This window comes from Myotis yumanensis, unplaced genomic scaffold, assembly GCF_028538775.1.
Source record: "Myotis yumanensis isolate MYYU_CA2020_CCGP unplaced genomic scaffold, mMyoYum1.0.hap1 SCAF_3, whole genome shotgun sequence".
Classification (NCBI taxonomy): Eukaryota; Metazoa; Chordata; class Mammalia; order Chiroptera; family Vespertilionidae; genus Myotis; species Myotis yumanensis.
This window is the reverse complement of record NW_027223754.1, coordinates 106,083,080-106,107,240: the sequence shown is the minus strand read 5'-3', so window position 1 is coordinate 106,107,240 and position 24,161 is coordinate 106,083,080. Positions and strand designations below refer to the sequence as shown.

The following is a 24,161-nucleotide window of genomic DNA, read 5'->3' as shown; positions in this document are numbered from 1 at the left end:
CTTTTAAATTTTTTATTAAAATCTTAAGCATATACAGAAGTAGAGAGATTTTTATAATCCCATGTATCCATTACTCAGCTTCAACAATTATTAATATACTAGAGGCCCGATGCATGAAATTTGTGCACGGGGGCGGGGGGTGGGGGTGTCTCTCATCCTGGCCTGTGCCCTCTCACAATCTGGGACCCCTTGGAGGATATCCGACTGCTTGCTCCTGCCACCGCCACTGCGCTCGCCAGCCATGAGTCCCGCTTCTGGCTGAGCAGCACTCCCACTGTGGGAGCACACTGACCACCAGGGGGCAGCTCCTGCGTTGAGCATCTTCCACCTGGTGGTCAGTGTGCATCATAGCGACCGGTCGTTCTGGTTGTTCCGCCATTATGGTCGCTGGGCTTTTATATAGATAGATAGATGGCTGGTCTTGTTTTACTTATCCATCCTCCCCCACACATACAAACACATTCTTCCTACTTTCCCCTAGATTATTTTGAAGTAGACCCTATACATATTATTTTATTCATAAATATATTAGTACTAGAGACCCGGTGCACGAAATTCGTGCACTGGGGATGGGTGGGGGGTCCCTGACCCCAGCATGTGCCCTATTGCAGTCCGGGACCCCTCCCTTGTTACTGCCCACCTGCTTGCTGCTTCCTACCGCTTGGCTTGCTGCTCCTTAGTGCTGCCAGGAAGGCCTTGGGTCTGCTGGGTGCCGGGCCTGCGGGTTTGTGTCTCTGATACCCCCAGCAGCCCCAGCACCAAGGTGGCGGGCCTTGGGGCTGCTGGGTACAGGCCCCCGGTTGCGTGTTTGTGTCTTCTATCAGGCCCCCAGCAGCCCCAGCAGCCCCAGCAGCACCTAAATAACTTAAGGGAAACTTTATTTAGTCTTCTTTTAAAAGCAATCTAGTTTAAAAAATGAGTTGCAGTTAAGAGAGAACAAAGAACATGGTACCTAAGAGTGAGATAGACTGACAGAGGAGAGGCTGGGCACTGGTCAGGGGCTTACATGCCAACTGTTCTCCACCTGGGAAATGATGTAAAATCGGTTTCTTTAGTTTTCTGCTTAATGGTCTTCTCCAGCACTGAGGTCAGAGGAGCCGCCTTCCAGCCCGTAGGCTGCTTCTCAGAGTCGAAAATTTCGCCATAGGCCTCTGCCTAGGACAGGACCTCTGCACCCCCAGGGTGCATAAACACACAGGGCTTCCATCAGGCACCACTGATCCCAGGCCCGGGAGGCCTCTTGACTCCACTGAAACCCGGGCCGGGAGGCCTCTCAGCTTCGCTGATCCCTGGGCCCAGAGGCCTTTCGGCTCCACTGATCCTGGGGCCCTGAGGCCTCTCGGCTCCGCTGATCCTGGGGCCGGGAGGCCTCGTGGCTCCACTGATCCCGGGGCAGGGAGGCCTCGCGGCTCCGCTCATCCCGGGGCCCAGAGGCCTCCCGGCTCTGCTGATCCCCGGGCAGTGAGGCCAATCTGCTCTGCGGCTCCAGGGCTGTTAGGCTTCGCTCTACGGCTTGGAGCCTGAGTATGCAGATTAACCACCATCTTTTAGCTTCTATAATTGAAACATTGTATCTTTTGGAGCTGTTGCTTCAGGAGCTCAGAGCCCCGCAGCTGCAGGCGGGAACCTTGGTTTCCTCTATCGCTGGGGCAACCAAGCATCCAGTTCTCAGCTGCCTGGCTGCCGGCGGCCATCTTGGCTGACAGTTAATTTGCATATACTCACTGATTAGCCAATGAAAAGGGTAGCAGTCGTACGCCAATTACCATGTTTCTCTTTTATTAGTGTAGATGTATTTCCAAGAAAAATGTATCCCTTTTTTTAACCAGCTGATAATACCATTGTTACATATCAAATATTAATAGTAATTCTAATATCACATTATCCATTCACTATTCAAATTTGTAAAGGTATTTTTAAAAGGTGATTTGTTTGAAAAGTATCTAAACATTTGGTTAATATGTCTCTTACACCTTTCCTTTTTCTTTATTTTCTAACAGCTTTATTGAGATAGAATGCCTTGCAGTTTACCTTTTTTTGGGGGGTGTTAATCCTCACCCCGAGGATGTATTTTCTATTGATTATTTTAGAGAGAGTGGAAGGGAAAGACGGAGGGGGGAGAGAGAAAGAGAGAGAGAAACATCGATGTGAGAGTGACACATCGGTTGGTTGCCTCCCACATGTGTCCTGACCAGGGCCAGGGATAGAAACTGCAACCCAGGTACATACCCTTGACTGGGAATTGAACCCACAACCCTCTGGTGTGTGAGCCAGTGCTGTAACCACTGAGCAACACCGGCCAGGGCAATATAATTTATATAAATATATATTTTTTATGTTTTTATTGATTTTACAGAGGAAGGGAGAGGGAGAGAGATGGAAACATCAATGATAAGAGAGAATCATTGATTGGCTGCCTCCTGCACACTCCCAATTGGGGATCGAGCCTGCAACACAGGCATGTGTCCTGACCAGGAATTGAACTGTGACCTCCTGGTTCATAGGTTGACGCTCAACCACTGACCCACACTGGCCAGGCCAATTTACCATTTAAAGCACATAATCCAGTGGTGTTTAGAATATTCACAGAATTATGCAACCATCATCACAATTTTTGAAAAATTTCATTATCTCAGAAAGGAACTCCATATTTTTTTGATATCACTCTCCAATTCCCCTGTTACCCTCAGCCGTAAGCAACCACTAATATGCTGATTGTCTCTGCAAATTTGATTATTCTTGATATTTCATATACATTGACTCCGTTAAAAATTAAATTTATTGGGGTAACAGTTGTTAGTAACATTATATAAGCTTCAGGTATATAATTTTATAATACATCATTATTATATTCCATTGTGTGCTCACTACTCAAAGTCTAGTCTCCTGTCATTATCATATATATATTCTATATAATAAAAGAGAAGCATGTAAATTGACCGTCTCTCCGCTACGCTCACCAGCCAATCAGGAGTGAGTATGCAAATTAACCTGACAAAGATGGCAGGTTAATTTGCATACACAGGCACCAAAGTGACCTGGGTCCCGGGAACATCCTCTGAGTGGCCGGTGTCCCAGAAGCCCCCAGCCACTCCGGGCCTATGGGCACAGGTGCCAAGCAGATGTTCCCACCATGTGGCTGCTTGTGCGTCCACCGGGGCCAAATGGCGGCCTGGGTCCACGCCCCCCAGCCCAATGCCCACAATGTGGGGCTGCCGGCCTGGGGGCCATGCCCCCGGCGGAGGCGGCCGCTGCGTGTGGCCCAGAGTCTTCACACTCCCACAAGCTGGGTGCCCACAACGCAGGGCTGGCTGCTGGCCTGGGGGCCGTGCCCCCGGCGGAGGCGGCCGCTGCACGTGGCCCAGAGTCTTCACACTCCCACAAGCCCAGTGCCCACAACACAGGGCTGGCTGCCGGCCTTGGGGGTGTGGGGCCCCCCCCCGGTAGCGGGGACACACCCTTAGCCCAGTGGACACAAAGCGGGGGGTCCTCTGCTCATGAGCTGCAGAGCAAACACCTTTTCTTTTTTTAAAAATATATTTTATTGATTTTTTACAAAGAAGATGGGAGAGGGATAGATAGTCGGAAACATCGATGAGAGAGAAACATGGATCAGCTGCCTCCTGCACACTCCCCATTGGGGATGTGCCCCCAACCAAGGTACATGCCCTTAACAGGAATCAAACCTGGGACCCTTCAGTCTGCAGGCTGACGTTCTATCCACTGAGCCAAAGCAGTTCGAGCATAAACACCTTTTCTGGCCGCTCATTGGCTAAGCTCCCTGTATGCCGCCACTTGCAGTGTTCTTGGTAACTTGGGTTATAAGAATCCAAGAAGGTGATCTAGGGTTTTTCCACCTCACTTCTGGAGGAAAAAACCAAGGTCTGCTGCTGGAGGGGCTAAGAAATGTCATATCCTGCCCTAACCAGTTTGGCTCAGTAGATAGAGCCTTGGGCTGCCGACCGCAGGGTCTGGATTCGATTATGATCAAGGGCATGTACCTAGGTTGCAGGCTTCTCCCTGGCTGGGGCCCAGGTCAGGGCTCATGCAGGAGGCATCCAATCAAAGTGTCCCTCCCATTGATATTTCTCTCTGCCTCTCCCTCTCTCTTCCACACTCACTAAAAAATCAATGGAAACATATCCTCAGGTGAGGATAAAAAAAGAAAGAAAGAAAGAAATGTTATATCCTATGAAAGACACATCTTGAAAATGCCTAGAGAAAGTTGTCATTTTTTCATGGTGAAGGTACTGGAGTCTGTGTTGATGAAAACACCTTGGCGGCTGCGGTGGCTGGCAGTGGCTGCAGCAGCGGGATGATGGGGCTGGCGCCTTCCCCTGATCAGTCACCTCCCCCAGAAGGAGGCCAGACTGGCTTAGACCTGCTCCCCACGGGGAGCGGGCCTAAACAGTCAGTAGGACATCCCCTGAGGGCTCCCAGTCTGTGAGAGAGGGCAGGCTGGGCTGAGGGAAACCCCTTCCCCCCAGTGCACGAATTTTGTGCACCGGGCCCCTAGTATAAATATTGTTTTTTAGAATTTTATTTATTGACTGGAGCAGTGATGGCGAACCTTTTGAGCTTGGCGTATCAGCATTTTGAAAAACCCTAACTTAACTCTGGTGCCGTGTCACATATAGAAATTTTTTGATATTTGCAATTATAGTAAAACAAAGATTTATATTTTTGATATTTATTTTATATATTTAAATGCCATTTAACAAAGAAAAATCAACCCCAAAAATGAGTTCGCATGTCACCTTTGACACGCATGTCATAGGTTGGCCATCACTGGACTAGAGGCCCGGTGCATAAAATTCATGCACTGGGGGGGCGGGGAGGTGTCCCTCAGCCCAGCCTGTACTCTGTCCAATCTGGGACCCCTCAGGGGATGTTCCACTGGCGGTTTAGGCCCGATCCCACAGGGGTTGTCAGTTGGACATCCTTCTTACAATCTGGGACTGCTGGTTCCCAACCCCTTGCATGCCTGCCTGCCTCATTGCTCCTAACTGCTTCTGCCTGCCAGCCTGATCAATCCCTAACCACTCCCCTGCCAGCCAGATCGACGACTAACTGCTCCCTGCAGTCCCGATCACCCCCAACTGCCCTCCCCTGCTGACCCTATCGCCCCTAACTGCCCTCCCCTGCCTGCCTGGTCACCCCCAACTGCCCCCCCCCCTCCTGCCGGACTGGTTGCCCCTAACTTCCCTGCCCTGCTGGCCCATTTGCCCCTAACTGCCCTCCTCTGCTGGCCTGATCCCCTCCAACTGTCCTCCCCTGCCAAGAGTCTGGTCGCCCCTAACTGCCCTCCACTGCAGGCCTGTTTTCCCCCACCTGCCCTCCCTTGCAGGCCCAGTCACCCCCATCTGCCCTCTCCTGCTGGCCCAATTGCCCCCAACTGCCCTCCCCTGAAGGCCTGGTCGCCCCCAACTGCTCTCCCCTGCTTGCCTGGTCACCCCCAACTGCCCTCCCCTGCTGGCCTGGTGGCCCCTAACTGCCCTCCCCTGCCAGCCATCTTGTGACCACATGGAGGCGGCCATCTTTGTGCAAAGGTGTGATGGTCAATTTGCATATTAGCTCTTTATTATATAGGATTTTTAGAGAGAGGAAGGGAAAGAGAGAGAAACATCAGTTTGTTGTTTCACTTATTCGTGGATTCATTGGTTGTTTCTTTTATTTTTTAATTGAGTTGTTTTAGAGATAGGGGAAGGGAGAGAGATAGAGACATTGATTTGTTCCACTTATTTGTGCATTCATTGGTTGATTAGTGTATGTGTCCTGACCAGGGATCGAACCCCCAACCTTGATATATGGGACGACCCCCTAAACAACTGAGCTACCCAGCTAGGGCCCCATTATATAGTTGATGCTCCTTATCCTCTTTATTTTCCCTATATCCCCCTTTTTCTTTGGTAACCACCATACTGTCTATGAATTCGTTTTGTTTGTTTGTGTATAGGTTTCTGCTTTATATCCCACACTAGTGGCCTGGTGCATGAAATTCATGCACGGGGGGGGGGGGGGGGGAGGTTCCCTCAGCCCAGCCTACACCCTCTCCAATCAGGGACCCCTTGGTGGGATCGGGTCTAAAATGGCGGTCGGACATACCTCTCGCATTCTGGGACCACTGGCTCCTAACCGCTCACCTGCCTGCCTGCCTGACTGCCCCTAACCTCTCTGCCTGCCTGCCTGATTGCCCCTAACTGCCCTCCCTTGCCAGCCTGATCTCGCCCCCAACTGCCCTCCCCTGCCGGCCTGATCTCGCCCCTTAACTGCCCTCCCCTGCTGGCCTGGTTGCCCACAACTTCCCTCCCCTGCCGGCCTGATCTCACCCCCCACTGCCCACCCCTGCCGGCCTGATCTCAGCCCCACCTGCCCTCCCCTGCCGGCCTGATCTCGCTCCCAACGGCTCTCCCCTGCCAGCCTGATCTTGCCCCTCAACTGCTCTCCCCTGTCAGCCTGGTTGCCCCCAATTGCCCTCCCCTGCCGGCCTGATCACCCCTAACAGCCTCTGCCTCAGCCCCCACCATCATGGCTTTGTCCAGAAGGAAGTCAGATGTCCAGAAGATGGCTGGTCGACCTGATCTAAATAGCATATTACCCTTATAATAGAATAGATTGATTATATAGGATAGAATTTCTTAAATGGCGGGGGCAGGGGGGAGCCTTTTTCATCAGTAGGAGATGCTCTTGGCAGACAAAAACACATAATCCATCTATCTGGACTGATAGCCAGCCATATGCACTATACTGCCAAACCTGTCATTAAAAAGTTAACCGCTTTCTTACACCTTACACCAAACAGCTGTTTCCCTTAAAAGCCCTCCTCAGCCCCCACCTTAGGTTCTGCCTTTGCAGTTCACCCAGATTAGGTTCTGATTGGTCAGTTTCTACGCCAGTCAGCGTCAAAAGCTCCGCCTCCTAGGCAGCCATTGGCTCCTCACACTTCACCCATATTTGGTTCTGATTGGTCGGTTTCTATACCAGTTGGTGTCAAAAGCTCTGCCTCCTAGGCAGCCATTAGCTGCTTACACTTCACCTAGATTTGGTTCTGATTGGTCAGTTTCTATGGCAGTCAGCATCTCTGGGCCTATCTCTGGGCCTGATCAGAGAGGCGGTGCTTATCAGCAGTCCCAGGGGAGGCCTGAGAGAAAGAGAGGCGTGGCTGCTGGCCCGGCCCAGAGCGAAAGAGAGAGGCAAGTGCTGATCAACAGCTGCCATGGAGGCTACACATCAGACCCTGCTTCTCTCTCCAGGCCTCTCTTCAGGCCTGATCCGCAGCCCCCTCCACAGTCAGTGCTGGGTCGGGGTGCCTGCAGCGGCAGCAGTCAGTGCTAGGTTACTGCAACCCAGCACTGACTTCTGGTTGGTTGAGTCTTCAGTCATTTTGGATGTTACGGACCCTGGGTTTTTATATATTAGGATATGAGTGAAATTATATGATTCTTGTTCTTTTCCATCTGAATTATTTCGCTAACATGATACTCTTTCACACATGTTGTTGCAAACAGCAGCATTTCATCCTTTTGTTTGGCTGAGTAGTATTTAATTGTCCCAATAGTTGTTCAATAGCATATTGTTTAATCTCCACATATTTGTGGTTTTTACAGGTTTTTTTCTTGTAGTTAACTTGCAATTTATTATTGTTGTGGTTGAAGAATATGCTTGGTATTATTTCAGTCTTAAATGTTTTGAGACTAGTTTTGGTTCCAAGTGCACTTGAGAGAATATATATTCTGTCATCTTGGGATGGAAAGCTCTATAAATATCAACTATGTCTATTTGATCTAATGCAGCGGTTCTCAACCTGTGGGTCGTAACCCCTTTGGGGGTCGAATGACCCTTTCACAGGGGTCGCCTAAGACCATCGGAAAACACATATATTTTTTTAATTAAATCTTTATTGTTCAGATTAAGAAAACACATATATAATTACATACTGTTTTTGTGATTAATCACTATGCTTTAATTATGTTCAATTTGTAACAATGAAATTGGGGGTCACTACAACATGAGGAACTGTATTAAAGGGTCCAGGCATTAGGAAGGTTGAGAACCACTGGTCTAATGTGTCATTAAGTCCAATATTTTCTTACTGATTTTCTATGTCAATGATTTATTCACTAGTAGCCCTGCGCATGAATCTGTGCACCAGTAGCTCGCCAGTAGCTCGCTGCTGCCCTTCAGTAGCTCTCCGCCTGCTGCCCCGCCCTCCTGTGGCTCCCCCTGTCCGCCCCCCCCCACCGCCCCCTCTCATAGCTTGCTGCCCTGCCCCCTCCTGTACCTCTCTGCCGCCCGCTTGTAGCCAGTCACTCTTGCCGCCCTCCTGCCTGTAACTCTCTGCCACCCGCTTGTAGCTCGCTGCCCCACCCTCCTGCTGATCCGTGATCCAGTCGTTACGAGGTCGGTTGTTATGTTTCATGGCATAATGGCCATTTGCATATTACATCTTTATTATACAGGATTGCTGTCAGTGGGGTATTCAGGTCCCTAATATAATTGTTGTTGTTTTAGTTTCTCCCTTTAGGTCTATTAGTAATGGCTTTATATATTTTGGTGCTCACAAGTTGGGGGCATTTATTAAGTGCTATGTATTCTTGATGAATTGGCCCCTTTATGTACATTTTTGTCTCTTGAAATCTGTTTTTTCTGATATAAGTATGGCTATACCAACTTTTCTCTGGATTCCATTTGTTTAGAGTATTGTCTTCCACTCCTTTGCTTTGAGTCTGTTTGTTTTTATAGCTGAGGTGAGTTTCCTGAAGGCAACATATAGCTGGCTGATATTTTGTAACCCATCCTGCTAATCTTTGCCTTTTGATTGGTTAATTCAGTCCATTTATATTTAGCATTTACATCTATTTTACCTTTAGTTTTCAGGTTGCTCTGTGTTTCCACTGTTTATTTTTCCTTTTTCCCCCTACTATTTTAGTTTGGTTGTTCCTATGATTTTTTCTCCATTTCCTTATTCTTTGTGCTACATGCCTCAATTCTGGATTTTTATTTTGTGGTGACCATTAGATTTATGTAAAAGGAGATTCATGCATACAATAGTCTTGTTTCTTCTAATTGTGTCTTATCTTTATTCACCTGTGTAAGTTCATTACCTTTTTCACTCCCATTTGTTTTTGTTGTCACAAATTATACCTTTTTTATGTTCATTTCCAAATTTCAGAAGTTATTGTCTTTTGAAATATATTTTTTAAATTTTTCAATTGCAGTTGACATTTAATATTTTATAGTTACAGGTAGAGAGCACAGAGGGTTAGACATTTATGTAACTTATGAAGTGATCCCCCTGATAACTCTAGTAGTAGCTACCTGAATCATACATAGGTATTATAATACTATTGACTATATTCTCTATTCTGTACTTTCCATCTTTATGAAAATTTGTAACTGTCAGTTTGTACTTAATCCCTTCCCCCTTTTTACCCAGCTTCCTAACCCCACTCCTATCTGGCAACCTTAGTTTGTTCTCTATGTCTATGAGATTGTTTTTGTTTTTGTTGTTGTTGTTAATCTTCACCCAAGGATATTTTCCCATTCATTTTTAGAGAGAGTGGAAGGGAGGGGGAGAGGCAGAGAGAGAGAACCATGTTTCTTTGTTTCCTCTTTTTACTTGCCTTCCTGTGTTTGTTTCTTTATATAAGGTAGATCTGCTACATCTTTCAGTCTTATTATTACATAGTAGGTATCCTGTGGGGCCCAGTATTAGAGACTCCTTTGAGGACTGTCCATGACTACAGAGGATGGGCTCTTATCCAGGTGCTGACCTTACAGAGGGAGATTAGCTTTAGCAGGGCTCTGATGCCTGTTGATTCCACCCTTTGGGTGTGCCATTTGTGGAGCTAATTGGGTGGTGCTCTGGTGTGATCTGAATCCAGCCAGTGGGTGTATTGGCTCTGGGGCCTCCTGGGTGGGGCTCTGGTGGAGGACCATCTGAGCTACTGCCTGTGCCTAGCTCCGGGCCACCTGATAGGAGCTACAAAGTGAGCTGCAGTTGATAGCTGCCTGTGCTGGCCTTGGAGGCCCCTGGGAGAGGCTATACTGAAAACCTAGGCCAGCTGCCACTAGTGTTGGGCTTGGGACCACTTAGCAAGAGGTACAGGGCATGCTGAGGCCATCCTCTATTTTTTTGAGGATTGTGGACTTTTGAGAGATTTTTGGAAAGTCCACATGTAGCATGGGTTGAGGCTGGCTCTTTGTGAAGAACAGCTATTGAAAGAGATTCAGGCCTGTGTGTGAGTTGGGTGGAGTGGGGGTCTCAAGGAGTCAGCAGGATGGAGGAGTGGTGTTAGACAGTTTCATGGAGTGTCAGATTTGGCACTGGATTGCACCGGCTGTATAGGGGGAAGAAGGTTCAACAAAGGAACAATGGTGCCTGGCTGCCCACTGGGTGGGAGGAGGGCTCAACAATGAAACAATGGCCCTTGCCAGCACTTCTCTCCTTCCAGGCCTCACCCAGAAGTCAGACAATTTAGTTCATCCCCATATGTCCTTGGAGATTTGAGCTCCTGTCCTTTCTCTGGAGCTTAGTGCAAGTATTTGTGAACAAGTGTGTGTGTGTGTAGAATCTTTTAGAGTAATGCCTGAATCTCCAGCAGTCCTCCTTCTTCGGCCACAGTCTGTGTTGGTTTTTACAGCCAGATATGCGAGGATGCCAAGATATCCTTCCCAATTTTATTTTTTATTTATTTTTTTTTACAAATGAGGCAATTTATTAACCCAGCATTTGTTCTAATACTTCTTGTTGGCAGCTGCCACCTGCCCTGCAATTCTGTCCAGATCTCTGTCTCTGAGGTGTCAATTTTCGGCCCCCGTCCTGATCCCTTTTCATCATTTTCAGCCCCTCCAAGACTTGGAGGACCCTGCGGGCCACACACTTAGAGCCTCTGCTAAAGTAGCTGGGCATGACACCATTTCTCTGTCATCCTCCATAGATCTTGGTCATGGAGCCAACCCAGCTCCTTCCCGAAGGTACAGGTGCTGTGCTATGGAAGCAGCTCGTGTATAGAACCAATTGTCGTTGTAGGGAGCAAGCTCGTTATGCTTGGCCAGCTTGACAGTGTCCACCCATTCAGGGACTTTCAGCTTCCCGGACTTTTTGAGGAAGGCTGCCAGAGCTCTTAACGAACTCCTGCTGGTTCACGTCTTTTACAGTAACTCTGGGCATCGTGCAGCCTCCGTGCTGCCAGCCAGGGTAACAGTCTTCCCAATTCTTGACTGCCACACATGAGTATGGAACCAGTCCATTTCGTGTGTTCTCCCCTCCCACCTGTATTGATGTGGGTTCTTCTTTATATCCTTAGTTATAGGAGTTCTTTTTATCTATTTTTCAGATGCTTATCAGGGATGGTTGTTTATTATAATCTAGTTGTTTATTTTATGTGGTTATGGAAGGAGGCAAGTACATTTACCTACCCCACCAATTAAAACATTTTTTTAAAATATGTTTTTATTGATTTCAGGAGAGGAAGGGAGGGGGGGGATAGAAACATCAATGATGAGAATCATTGATTGGCTGACTCCTGCACGCCCCCTACTGGGGATCAAAACTACAACCTGGGCATATGCTGTAACCAGGAATCAAACCATGACCTCCTGTTAATGGGTTGACCTTCCACAAACCATTGAGCCACACCAGCAGGCCCACCAGTTCTTTTAAAATACTTTCCTCCCTTAACCTGTATGTTATAATTAAGAATTTTGTATCCTCTTCTGAAGCAGAGTTGCAAATTCCTGCTTCTGTCCATTTGTTTATCTTACAGTTTTGGGTTCTTTTTTCTTTTTGTTTTAGGTAGAAGAGCTCCTTTCAACATTTCTTGTAATGCAGGTCTTGTGTGGATAAATTTCCTCAGCTTCTGTATGTCTGGAAAAGCCTTTATTTCTCCTTAACATCTAAAGGTTTAATTTTCTGGATATATTATCCTTGGCTGATGATTTATCTCTTTCAGTAATTTGAATATTTGATTCCCCTCTCTCATTGCTTGTAGGGTTTCTGCTGAAAAATCTGATGATAATCTAATGGGGTTTTCTTTGTTTAAAATATGTTTTTGTTTTTTAGAGAGAGGGAGAGGGAGAGGGAGAGGGAAAAAGAGAGAGAAACATAAATGACCGAGGGCATCATCAATCGGCTGCCTTATGCACCCCCCCCCCCCCACTGGGATCAAGCCCACAATCTGTCTATGTGCCCTGACCAGGATTCGAACCAGGGACCTCTTGGTTCCTGAACTGATGCTCAACCGCTGAGCCACACTGGCTGGGCAAATGGGTTTTTCTTTATAGGTTACTATCTTCTTTATCCTGGCTGCCTTGAGGATTCTTTCTTTATCATTAATTTTTGACATCTTTAATATCCTGTGCCTTGGAGAAGGCTTGTTTTGGATTGAGATAATTAGGTATTCTGTTAGTTTCTCAGATTTGAGGTTCCAGCTTTTTCCAGTTTGGGAAGTTCTCATCGATTATTTGGTTGATTTGGCTCTCTTTTTCATTCTCCTTCTCATACGCATTATTGTTATATTGCTCTCTCTAATGGAGTCAGGAGTTCTCAGCGAGTTATTTCATTTTCTTAAACCTATCAGTTCTCTCCTTTCACCTGAGTAATTTCTAGATTTCTATCTTTAAGATCACTAAATCTGTCTTCCATCTGTCCTGCTCTGTTTCCCAAGCTCTCTGATTCATTTAGAAATGAAGGTATTATTTTACACAATCTCCTGTATTTTGCTTATTTCTCTGAAAGTAAATCTTGGTGATTGGGCAGTAAACAATCTAATATATTTAACCAGTCCCAAGGCTTTTGCTATTTATAAATAATGCTTCAATGATTTTTCTGTCCATATGTTGCCCCTCCCCCCCCACAGGCCCACTTATTTTCATATAATTACTTCTAAAACCCCAAGTCTGTAATTTTCAACCTTTTTAATCTCATGCCCACATAAATTAATTACTAAAATTCTGTGGCACACCAACAATACATTTTTTTGCTGATCTGACAAAAAAAAAAGGTATAATTTTGATTCATTCATACCAGACGAATATTGTTGTGTTGGCTATTGTCATTTTTTTATTTGACAATCTAAGGGAAAAGAGGTGAGTGCCTCTGACTAAATAGTCAGATATTTCATGTTTTAAAAATTCTGCTTTATACCACTGTGCACACTGTTGAAAATCCCTGCTATAAGGTATAAAATCTATATGCATTATTCACAAAAATTCTAGTAGGGGTCAATGATTTATTTCCCTTATTGTAATAAGAATGAAATTTCATAATGACGCACCTGAGTATGATTTTCTAGTACTTGAACTAATAAAATAAATTATAAGTATTTAACTTTGTGTTTTTATTCTCTCATCTTTACATTGAAGATTTTGGTGCCGCTGGTTTTGCTACAACAAATGCTTTTGGAGTTGACAAGGCGTGGTCAAGAACCTTTGAGTACATTGCTGCAGTTTGGTGTGACATATCTGGAAGACTATGCAGCAGAGTACATCATCCAGCAAGGTGGCTGGGTATGAGCTCTACTTTTTTTTTTTTTAATCATTATTGAAAGTATTACATATGTCCCGTTTTTCCCTCATTCACCCCTGAGGTTCACCACCCTATTGTCTGTGTACATGAGTTATGCATATATGCATATAAGTTCTTTGGTTGATTACTTCCCACCTACCCACCCTCCCCTACCTTCCTTCTGAGATTCTACAATCTGTTCCATGCTTCCATGTCTCTGGATCCACTCAGTTCATCAGTTTATTTTGTTGATTAGACTCCACATATGAGTGAGTTATGTGATACTTACCTTTCTCTGACTGGCTTATTTCACTAAGCACAATATTCTTCAGGTCCCTCCATGCTGTCTCAAAGGGTAAGAGATCCTTCTTTTTTACTGATGCATAGTATTCCATGGTATAAAGGTACCACGGCTTTTTTATACACTCATCTACTGATGGGCACTTGGGCTGTTTCCAGATCTTAGCTATTGTAAATTGTGCTGCTATGAACAGAGGAGTACATATATTCCTTCTGATTGGTGTTTCAGGTTTTTTAGGATATATTTCCAGAAGTGGGATCACTGGGTCAAATGGTAGTTCCATATTTAATTTTTGAGGAAATTCCATACTGTTTTCCATAATGGCTGCACAATTCTGCATTCCCACCAGCAGTGTACTAGGGTTCCCTTTTCTCCACTTTGTTGCCAGCACTTGTCATTTGTTGATTTGTTGATGATAGCCTTTCTGACAGTTGTGAGGTGATACCTTGTTGTCATTTTAATTTGCATCTCTCTGATGATCAGTGACTTTGAGCATTTTGTCATATGTTTTTTGGCCTTCTGTGTGTCCACTTTGGAGAAGTGTCTATTTAGGTCCTTTGCCCATTTTTTAATTGGATTATCTTTCTTTTGTTAAATTGTATGAGTTCTTTATATATTTTGGATATTAACCCTTTATCAGTTGTGACATTGCCAAATATGTTCTCCCATACAGTGGGCTCCCTTTTCATTTTGTTGATGGTTTCTTTTGCTGTGCAGAAGCTTTTTATTTTGATGTAGTCTCATTTGTTTATTTTCTCCTTAGTTTCCCTTTCCCTAGGATATGTATCTGTAAACATATTGTTACAAGAGATGTCTGAGATTTTGCTGCCTGTGATTTCTTCTAGGATATTTATGGTTTCACAACTTACATGTAAATCTTGTATCCATTTTGAATTTATTCTTGTGTATGCTGTAAGTTGGTGGTCTTGTTTTAGTTTTCCACTTGTATCTGTCCAATTTTCCAAATGCCATTTATTGAAGAGACTGTCTTGACTCCATTGTATTTTCTTGCCTACTTTCTCAAATTTTAATAGAGCGTAATTGCTTGGTTCAATTTCTAGGGTCTCTGTTCTGTTCCATTTATCGATATGCCTGTTTTTGTGCCAATACCAGGCCTATGAACTTCCTCAAAGAAGTGCTATAACTGTGTCCCATAAATTTGGGTTGTTATATCTTCATTTTCATTTGTTTCCAGAAAGTTTTTTATTTCTTTCTTGATCTCATTGGTAACCCATTCATTGTTTAATAATATGCTATTTAGCCTCCTTGGGTTAGAATGTTTTGGGATGTTTTTACTGTAGTTGATTATAATTTCATTCCATTGTGATCTAAGAAGATGCTTGATATGATTGCAATCTTCTTCTTTTTTTAAAAATTTAAATTCTTTATTGTTTAAAGTATTACATATGTCTCCTTTTCCACCCATTGGTCTCTCCCCGTCCACTCCACTCCCCAGCACATGCCCTTACCCCCCTACTGTCTCTATCCATTGGTTATGCTTATATGCATGCATATAAGTCCTTTGGTTGATCTCTTCTCCCCCTCCCTTTCCCTGCCTCCCCTCTGAGGTTTGACATCTGTTCCATGCTTCTCTGTCTCTGAATCTATTTTTGTACATCAGTTTATGTTGTTTGTTAATTCCATATTCGTTTATTTTTAGATTCAGTTATTGATAGGTATGTATTTGTTGCCATCTAGTTGTTCATATTCTTTACCTTTTTCTTTTTCCTCTTCTTCCTCTTCTTAAGGAATAACCTTCAACATTTCATATAATACTAGTTGGGTGGTGATAACTCCTTTAGCTTTTTCTTGTCTGTGAAGCTCTTTATCTGACCTTCAATTCTAAATGATAGCTTTGCTGGGTAGAGTAACCTTGCTTTAGGTCCTTGCTATTCATCACTTTGAATATTTTTTGCCACTCCCTTCTGGCCTGCATAATTTCTGTTGAGAAATCAGCTGACAGTCCTATGGGCATTCCCTTGTAGGTAACTAACTGCTTTTCTCTTGCTGCTTTTAATATTCTTTCTTTGTCTTTAGCCCTTGGCATTGTAATTTTGATGTGTCTTGGTGTGGTCCTCTTTGGATTTCTTTTGTTTGGGATTCTCTGTGTTTCCTGGACTTGTAAGTCTATTTCAGTGGTTCTCAAGCTTCCTAATGCTGCAACCCTTTAATACAGTTCCTCATGTTGTGGTGACCCCCAACCATAAAATTATTTTCGTTGCTACTTCATAACTGTAATTTTGCTACTGTTATGAATCATAATGTAAATATCTGATATGCAGGATGTATTTTCATTGTTACAAATTGGACATAATTAAAACATAGTGATTAATCACAGAAACAGTATGTAATTATATATTGTGAAATGTTTATTTCTAATTACAAATAAGTGAAATTTTGTCGTGAAGCATGGTGTAGCATGGGTAACAGTCTTAATATAACAACAGTAAACTACATTGCTACATTTTGCGACAGTATGCGTAAAAAGCCAACGTCAGTGTGAAGGTTGAGATTGCTTCTTTCTCACCAGATCAGAAATTCTCGGGGCAGTCTTTGCAAGAGCACAGCGAAGATCATCTTCCACAACAAGTCTACTTCTGTATTTAGACTTGATAACCAACAAGCTGGAAAACCCTGTTTCACAAAGATATGTTGTTGGAATTGGAAGAAGAGGGCACAACACAGTCTCAGACAGAACAGGATATGACTGCAAACACTTGATCCAGAATTTTGTAACTGGCATTGTAGAGAAATCAGTTCTCGCTGCATCGTTGTTAATAAGTTCAATGAACTCCTCGTGTGCTGTCTCAGGAACATCTTCAACTTGGACTATGAATGGGCTTCTGGCAAGTGCAAATGGGGTGTCAGGTAGATTTGGAAACTACGATGAAATTTCGTCTGCAAGCATGTGCAAGTGTTCTTTCACAGAAATTATCATTGTAATCCTTTTGTCTGGTTCAATGTCATGTTCCTCAAAGAAAGCAGATAAGGTAGGCAACATGTAAATTATATTTTCATCCAATTTTTTTGCCAAAGCTAAAGTTTCATTTGGAATGAACGGATCTTTTCGGACAAATCGAGGCATGTTGCATTTGGTCCTTGCAGTGATAAATTTAAGTCATTCAAGATGGCAAAGATGTCAACTAAGTAAGCTATTTTCTGCAGTTCACTTTTATCGCCGAAAAGTGCTTCAAACTGTGGTCTTGCTTTCTGATTAAAAAACGTTTTGAGTTCATCACGAAGCTCAAAAACACGTTTTAAAATTTTTCCTCTCGACAACCATCTCACTTCAGTGTGAAATAGCAGAGCATTGTTCGGCGCATCCAACTCATTGCGCAGTTGTGAAAACAGTCGACTGTTTAAAGTGCTCACCTTTACAAAATTGACACAACTTATGATGCTTTTCATTACTTCTTGTAACTCTTGTGGCAGCGTCTTCGTTGCTAATATTTGCCGATGAATCATACAGTGAGTTCTGATGACTTTTGGTGACTCATTCAGTACCAAACGTTGAAATCCAGATCAACATCCTAGCATAGCTGAAGCACCATCTGTGCAAACACCACAAACCTTTTCCCAAGAGATCTTATGCTCTTTCAGAAATGAACCAACTGTGTCAAATACCTCACGTGCAGTAGTTGTCATTTCAAGAGGTTTGCAAAAAAGAAACTCATCTTTAAAGTCACCATCATTAATATACCTCACGTAAACCAGAAACTGTGAACGGTTTGCACCGTCTGTAGATTCATCAAGCTGGATTGTAAATATTGGAAGTGGAGCAGATTTAATTTCCTGGATTACCTGATCAAGAATATCAGCAGACATGTTGTCTATTCTTCTGCGGACAGTGTCGTTAGATAAGGAAATTGCACTCAATTTCATAACAAATTTGTCTCCAATCATAACTCGAACAATGTCTTTGGCTGCTGGCAACAGTAAATCCTCAGCAATGGTGTGAGGTTTCATAGCTCTGGCAATTCTGAGTGCCACCAAATATGAAGCTTCAACAGCTGCTACATTTTGTTCGTGGTACTTGCCACCAGTGTCAAGTCTGGCTTTCTTGAGTCCATCAGCTTTGCTTCTAAAATAGTTGGTATCCTTGCCGGCAAAGCTTGGATGCTTGCTATCAAAATGGCATTTTAGTTTGTTCGGCTTCATAGATTCAGCTGATAGAACTTCACAACAAATAACACATTGTGGTTTCTCAATTCCTGCTATAATTATTGAGGTAAAACCACACTGTAAAAAATCCTCACTATATTTTCTTTTCTTAACGTTCTTCTCTACACGGTCCATTGTTATGGGATGGTTTGCTAATGAAAATAATATATAACAATAGCTTTAATAATACAAAAGATGATACATGGCATAGTTCAGTCAATACAGTTCATTAAAGTTTCCTATGATTTACCATTCTCTGTGTTGTTGTTTTTACATACCTGTTACTATCACAAGGGGGCAGTATTCACATCAACCACAGCTGAATATAAAAAGACCGATGAGCATCCAGATTAAGTCCCCATGGTATAGATTTTTTTTTTTGCAGTAGTTGATGATTTTACAGTACATGATTTTACATTTACCCAGTAATTATAATTCATGAATTATCGATTTACCTCCAATACTGCTGCTTTCAACACAGTAGCTGCTTTTAACAGAGTAGCTGCTTTCAACACAGCAGCTGCTTTCTACACAGTAGCTGCTCTCTACATGTGTGTGACTGGTCCGCATAAGTACATTATGGTGCCTGTATTTGTACGGGGTGTATGTGATGGGGTTGGCGCGATTATGTTGTGGTGTAAAAGTATCATGCCGGGTACTCGTATGTGGGCGTATCTGCATGTGGGCAGACCCCCCTGGAGACGGATAGAGGAGCGGTGTCTCGGTTCCTAAGACCATCGAAAATATGTGTTTTCAGATGGTCTTAGGCAACCCCTGTGAAAGGGTCGTTTGACCCCCAAAGGGCTCGGGACCCACAGGTTGAGAACCACTGGTCCATTTCTTTCATGAGGTGCCAGAGGCTAAAGCAAACAGCAGTTAGCATCAAAAAAACATTAGTAAGCCAATGGAATTTGACATTCTGCAGGGCTGAATTTCAGCAGAAGCTGTGATTTCGATGACCTGATAATCTTTACATTGTTTACCAAACTTTACCTTTGATCTGCCTGTATGCATGGCTAAAGAGCAAATGTGTATTCAAAGCAAATAAAAGTGGACTAGGTCAGGACTCAGTGTTCCTATTCACAGAAGAGGTTCCACCTGGCCCCCCAATGCCTTCCAAATTCATATTTTTGTATAATGTATTTATTGTGTTGTTGGCCCTCCTTCATGTGGCAACCAGGTAGGGGAAGTTTTCTGTCATTATTTCTTCAAATAGGTTTTCAATATCTTGCTCTCTCTGTTCCTTCTGGTACCCCCATAATGCGAATATTGGTATGCTTGAAGTTGTCCCAGAGGCTTCTTACACTAGCTTCATATTTTTGTATTCTTATTTCTTTTTTCTCTTCTAGTTGGGCGTTTTTTGCTTACTCATATTTCAAATCATTGAATTTATTCTCGGAATCCTCTTCTCTGCTGTTGAATCCCTGTCTATTATTCTTTATTTCAGTCAGTGTATGCCTAATATCCAAATGGTCCTTTTCCTTTTTTTTTTTTTGGCATTCTCACTAAGATACTTGAAAGTCTTACTAAGTCCATTGGAGGTTTCTGGAATATTTTTGAGTAACTTTATAACCGTTGATTTGAACCCTATATGCAGTAGCAGGGGTTCTCAAACTACGGCCCGCGGGCCACATGCAAATACAAATATTGTATTTGTTCCCGTTTTGTTTTTTTACTTCAAAATAAGATATGTGCAGTGTGCATAGGAATTTGTTCATAGTTTTTTTTTTAAACTATAGTCCAGCCCTCCAACGGTCTGAGGGACAGTGAACTGGCCCCCTGTTTAAAAAGTTTGAGGACCCCTCATGCAGGAGTTTGCTTTCTTCCATTTCTTTCATTTGTAACATGTTTCTTTGTCTCTGCATTTTGGTTGCTTCCCTGTGTTTGTATCTATGTGTTGGGTGGAGCTACTATGTCTCCTTGAGCTGGTAGAGTGGCCTTATGTAGTAGGTATCCTATAAGGTCCAGTTGCTCTGCCTCCCCAGTCACCTTAGCTGGGAGCCCTAGGTTCACCCCTTTGTGGGCTGTGAGCACAGTTTTGTTGTAGTTGAGACTTGATTCCTGTTCGCGTCACTGGGAGGAATTGACTTCCAGGCCAATTGGCTGTAAGGACCAGCTGCAACTACAGTGGGAGAGCTGCTGTGAAGGAGACACCCCTATGGAGCAGGACTTGCTTTAGTGGGGCTTTGGTGCTCACTGAGTCTGCCCCTTGAGTGTGTCACTTGTGGATGTGTAGAGTTGTAATCTGGTATGGTCTGACACTGACCACTGGGTATACTGGCTCTTGGGTGTCAGGGAGGTGCAAAGTCAGCCACTGACAGGCCACCTAGCAGGACCTACAGAGAGATCTGCAGATTCCTCCTCTTTGCATCGGGTTTGGAAGTGCCCAGATGAGGCCCAACTATGAAGCAGGCCAGGCTGGTCCTGGTTCTAGGTCTTGGGCCTTTTATTAAAAGGTTTGGGGTTCCCTGACCCAGCTGTAACTTGTTTTGAGAGATTTTAGTCTGAGCAGGGACAGGCCATTCATATGCAAAAGCCTGTGCACCCAGTTTGGGTGTGGTTGTAAATTGGATAAGGCCAGGTGTTAGGGAATCACGATGGGGGAGCAAACAGAAATGGCTGCCAGTCAGCCCTTTGACCAAGGAGGTCCTAGCACAGGAACAATGATCCCTGCGAGCACCTTTGTCTGGAAGAAAGTGGCCGGAGTTCTTTCCAGATGCCAGACAATCCAGTTTCTCCTCGTATGTGTCTGTGTTCCCTTACACCTCATCCTTGTGCTGGAGCTCAGAGGGAGCGGGAGGAAGTGGAACCTTATAAGTTCAGTTCATGGTGCCGGTCTTTTAAGAGGAACAGCTGGGTCTCCAGCAGCCTCTGTGTCACCGAGCCCTAGTCCACACTAGTTTTTACAGCCCGCAGTTCTTACTGTCCATAGGGACTTCTTTTCTCAACTCTGGGACCCTGGGCTGGGAGTCTGGGTGGGGCTGGGACCCCTTGCTCCTCTGGGTGGCCTCCGCAGAAGTGATCTCCCTCCAAATAAAAAAAGCGACACAACTTAAGTGCCCATCAGCAGATGAGTAGATTAAAAAACTGGTATATCTACACAATGGAATACTATGCTGCTGTAAAAAAGAAGGAACTTTTACCATTTGCAACAGCAAGGATGAACCTGAAGAGCATTATGCTAAGCGAAATAAGCCAGTCAGAGAAAGAAAAATATTATATGATCTCACTCATGTATGGAATATAATGAACAACATAAACTGATAAACAAAAATAGATCCAGAGACAGAGAAACACCAAACAGACCGTCAAACCTCAGAGGGAAGGCAGGGGAGGAGTGGGGGAGGGGTATAACAGATCTACCAAAGGACCTGTATGCATGCATATTAGCATAACCAATGGGTATGGACAATGGGGGGTGGGAGTGGCCAGGGCAGGGTATGTAATACTTTAAAAAATAATAAAAAAAATAAAAGCAGCACATGTGGGTGCCAGACCAGCCAATTTGCACCTCCACACCTCCTACCAGTCTTAGTGCTCTTTCTTCTTTACTTCTCTAGTTGTAGGACATCCATTGAGCCAGCTTTACAGCAGTTCTGGATGATGGTTGTTCTGTATTTGGGTTGTAATTTTGATGTGGTTGTGGGAGGCGGTGAGTACAGGTGTTTACCTATGCCTCCATCTTCCTATCCTGATTGCAATCTTCTTTTTTTTTTAAATTATTTTTTTAATATATTTTATTGATTTTTTACAGAAAGGAAGGGAGAGGGATAGAGAGTTAGAAACATCGATGAGAGAGAAACATCGATCAGCTGCCTCCTGCACACCTCCTACTGGGGACGTGCATGCAACCAAGGTACATGCCCTTGACCGGAATTGAACCTGGGACCTTTCAGTCGGCAGGCCGATGCTCTATCCACTGAGCCAAACCGGTTAGAGCTGCAATCTTCTTTAACTTGTTTTTTGTCTAACATGTAGTCTATCTTTGTGAATGACTCTTGTGTACTTGAGAAGAATGTATATTCTGCAGTGTTCGGGTGAAATGTTCTATAAATATCAATTAAATCCATCTGATCCAGTGTTCTTAAGAGGCACTGTTTTCTTGTTAATTTTTTGTCTGTAAGATCAATCCAGTGAAGTCAGTGGGGCTGTTTAAGTCCCCTACTATGACTGTGGTGTTGTTAAACTCTCCTTTAAAGCCCTTAAATTTTTTTTTTTTATATATATATTGAGGTGCTTCTATATTGGGTGTATATATGTTTACCAGGTTATATCCTCTTGTTGGTTTGGTCCCTTTAGTATTATGTAGTGACCTTTGTTGTCTCTTGTGATGGAGTTCATTTTGAAGTATATTTTGTCAGATAAGAGTATTGTTACTCCAGCTTTTTTTTCCATTTGTTTTTCCATCCCTTCACTTTCATCCTGTGTGAGTCTTTTGTTCTGAGGTGGGTCTCTTGTAGATATCATATAGTTGGGTCATGTTTTTGTATCCATTCAGCTACTCTATGTCCTTTGATTGGAGCATTTAATCTATTGAATGTAATTATTGATAGGTACTTCTTTATTGCCATTTTAATTCTGTATGCCTAGATTTCTCTCTTTCTTCTTTTCATTACAGCAGTCCCTTTAGCATTTCTTATAATGCTGACTTGGCCTTAGCCTTTTTTTTTTTTTTTTTTTTTTTTTGGTTCATAATTTTATTTTTATTTATTTTTAATTTTTTAAAATTAAATCTTTATTGTTCAGATTATTACAGTTGTTCCTCTTTTTCCCCCCCAAAGCTCCCCTGCACCCGGTTCCCACCCCACCCTCTGCCCTTATCCCTACCCCCCCACTGTCCTCATCCATAGGTGTACGATTTTTGTCCAGTCTCTTCCCGCACCCCCCACACCTCTTTCCCCCCCGCCGAGAATAGTCAGTCCACTCCCTTTCTATGCCCCTGATTCTATTATATTCACCAGTTTATTCTGTTCATCAGATTTTTTATTCACTTGATTTTTAGATACACTTGTTGATACATGTGTATTTGTTGTTCATAATTTTTATCTTTACCTTTTTCTTCTTCTTCCTCTTCTTAAAGGATACCTTTCAGCATTTCATATAATACTGGTTTGGTGGTGATGAACTCTTTTAGCTTTTTCTTATCTGTGAAGCTCTTGTCTGACCTTCAATTCTGCATTATAGCTTTGCTGGGTAAAGTAATCTTGGTTGTAGGTTCTTGGTATTCAGCACTTTGAATATTTCTTGCCACTCCCTTCAGGCCTGCATAGTTTCTGTTGAGAAATCAGCTGACAGTCGTATGAGTACTCCCTTGTAGGTAACTGACTTTTATTCTCTTGCTGCTTTTCAGATTCTCTCTTTGTCTTTTGCTCTTGGCTTTTTAATTATGATGTGTCTTGGTGTGGTCCTCTTTGGATTCCTTTTGTTTGGGGTTCTCTGCGCTTCCTGGACTTGTAAGTCTATTTCTTTCACCAGGTAGGGGAAGTTTTCTGTCATTATTTCTTCATATAGGTTTTTTTTTTTTCCCCAGTTCTTTTACTTCTTCTTTTTTTTTTTAATAATTTTTATTTCTTAAAGTATTAAAAAGAGTATTACATATGTCTCCTTCCCCCCCCCCCTTGATATTCCCCCAGCCCCTACCCCCCTGGTGTCTTGTGTCCATTGGTTAATCTTATATGCATGCATATAAGTCCTTTGGTTGATCTCTTAATCCCCCCCCAAACCTTCCCCAGGCTTCCCATTGTAGTTTGACAGTCTGTTCAATGTTGCTCTGCCTCTGCATGTACCCCTGTTCATCAGTCTATACTGGTCCCCATTATCTGTCCCAACCTCACTGGAGCAGTCCCACCCTCACCGGGGCCATCTCAGCCTCACCAGGGCCATTTCAACCTCACCGGGTCCGTCCCTACCTCACTGGGGCCGTTTCAACCTCACCGGGTCCGTCCCTACCTCACCGGGGTCGATTCAACCTCACCGGGGCCACTTCAACCTCACCGGGGCCGTCCTGACCTCACCGGGGCCGTTTCAACCTGACCGGGGCTGTCCCGACCTCACCGGGGCCATTTCAACCTCACTGGGGCCGTCCCGACCTCACCAGGGACTTTTCAACCTCACCAGGGCTGTCCCGACCTCACCGGGGCCGTTTCAGCCTCACTGGGGCTGTCCTGACCTCACCGGGGCCGTTTCAACCTC

At 43.9% G+C, this 24,161-nt stretch overlaps 1 protein-coding gene and 1 pseudogene across 7 annotated transcripts in view; one reads left to right on the top strand and one right to left on the bottom strand.

Annotated features, from left to right (window-relative positions):
* Positions 1-24,161, top strand: part of BCL2L13 (BCL2 like 13) — a 182,988-nt gene that overhangs the window by 98,893 nt on the left and 59,934 nt on the right. For 3 of the 7 annotated variants that reach the window (XM_070409272.1, XM_070409273.1, XM_070409275.1), the window contains one exon: positions 13,366-13,509. The exons of 1 other annotated variant lie outside the window; for it this stretch is intronic. In XM_070409272.1, the coding sequence (XP_070265373.1) occupies positions 13,366-13,509 (144 nt within the window). Of the gene's footprint in view, positions 1-13,365; positions 13,510-16,338; positions 18,211-24,161 lie in introns of those variants that run through there. 3 more of the 7 variants (XM_070409276.1, XM_070409277.1, XM_070409280.1) reach the window with 3 other exon arrangements.
* On the bottom strand, positions 10,712-11,173 carry LOC139005159 (small ribosomal subunit protein eS19 pseudogene; annotated as a pseudogene).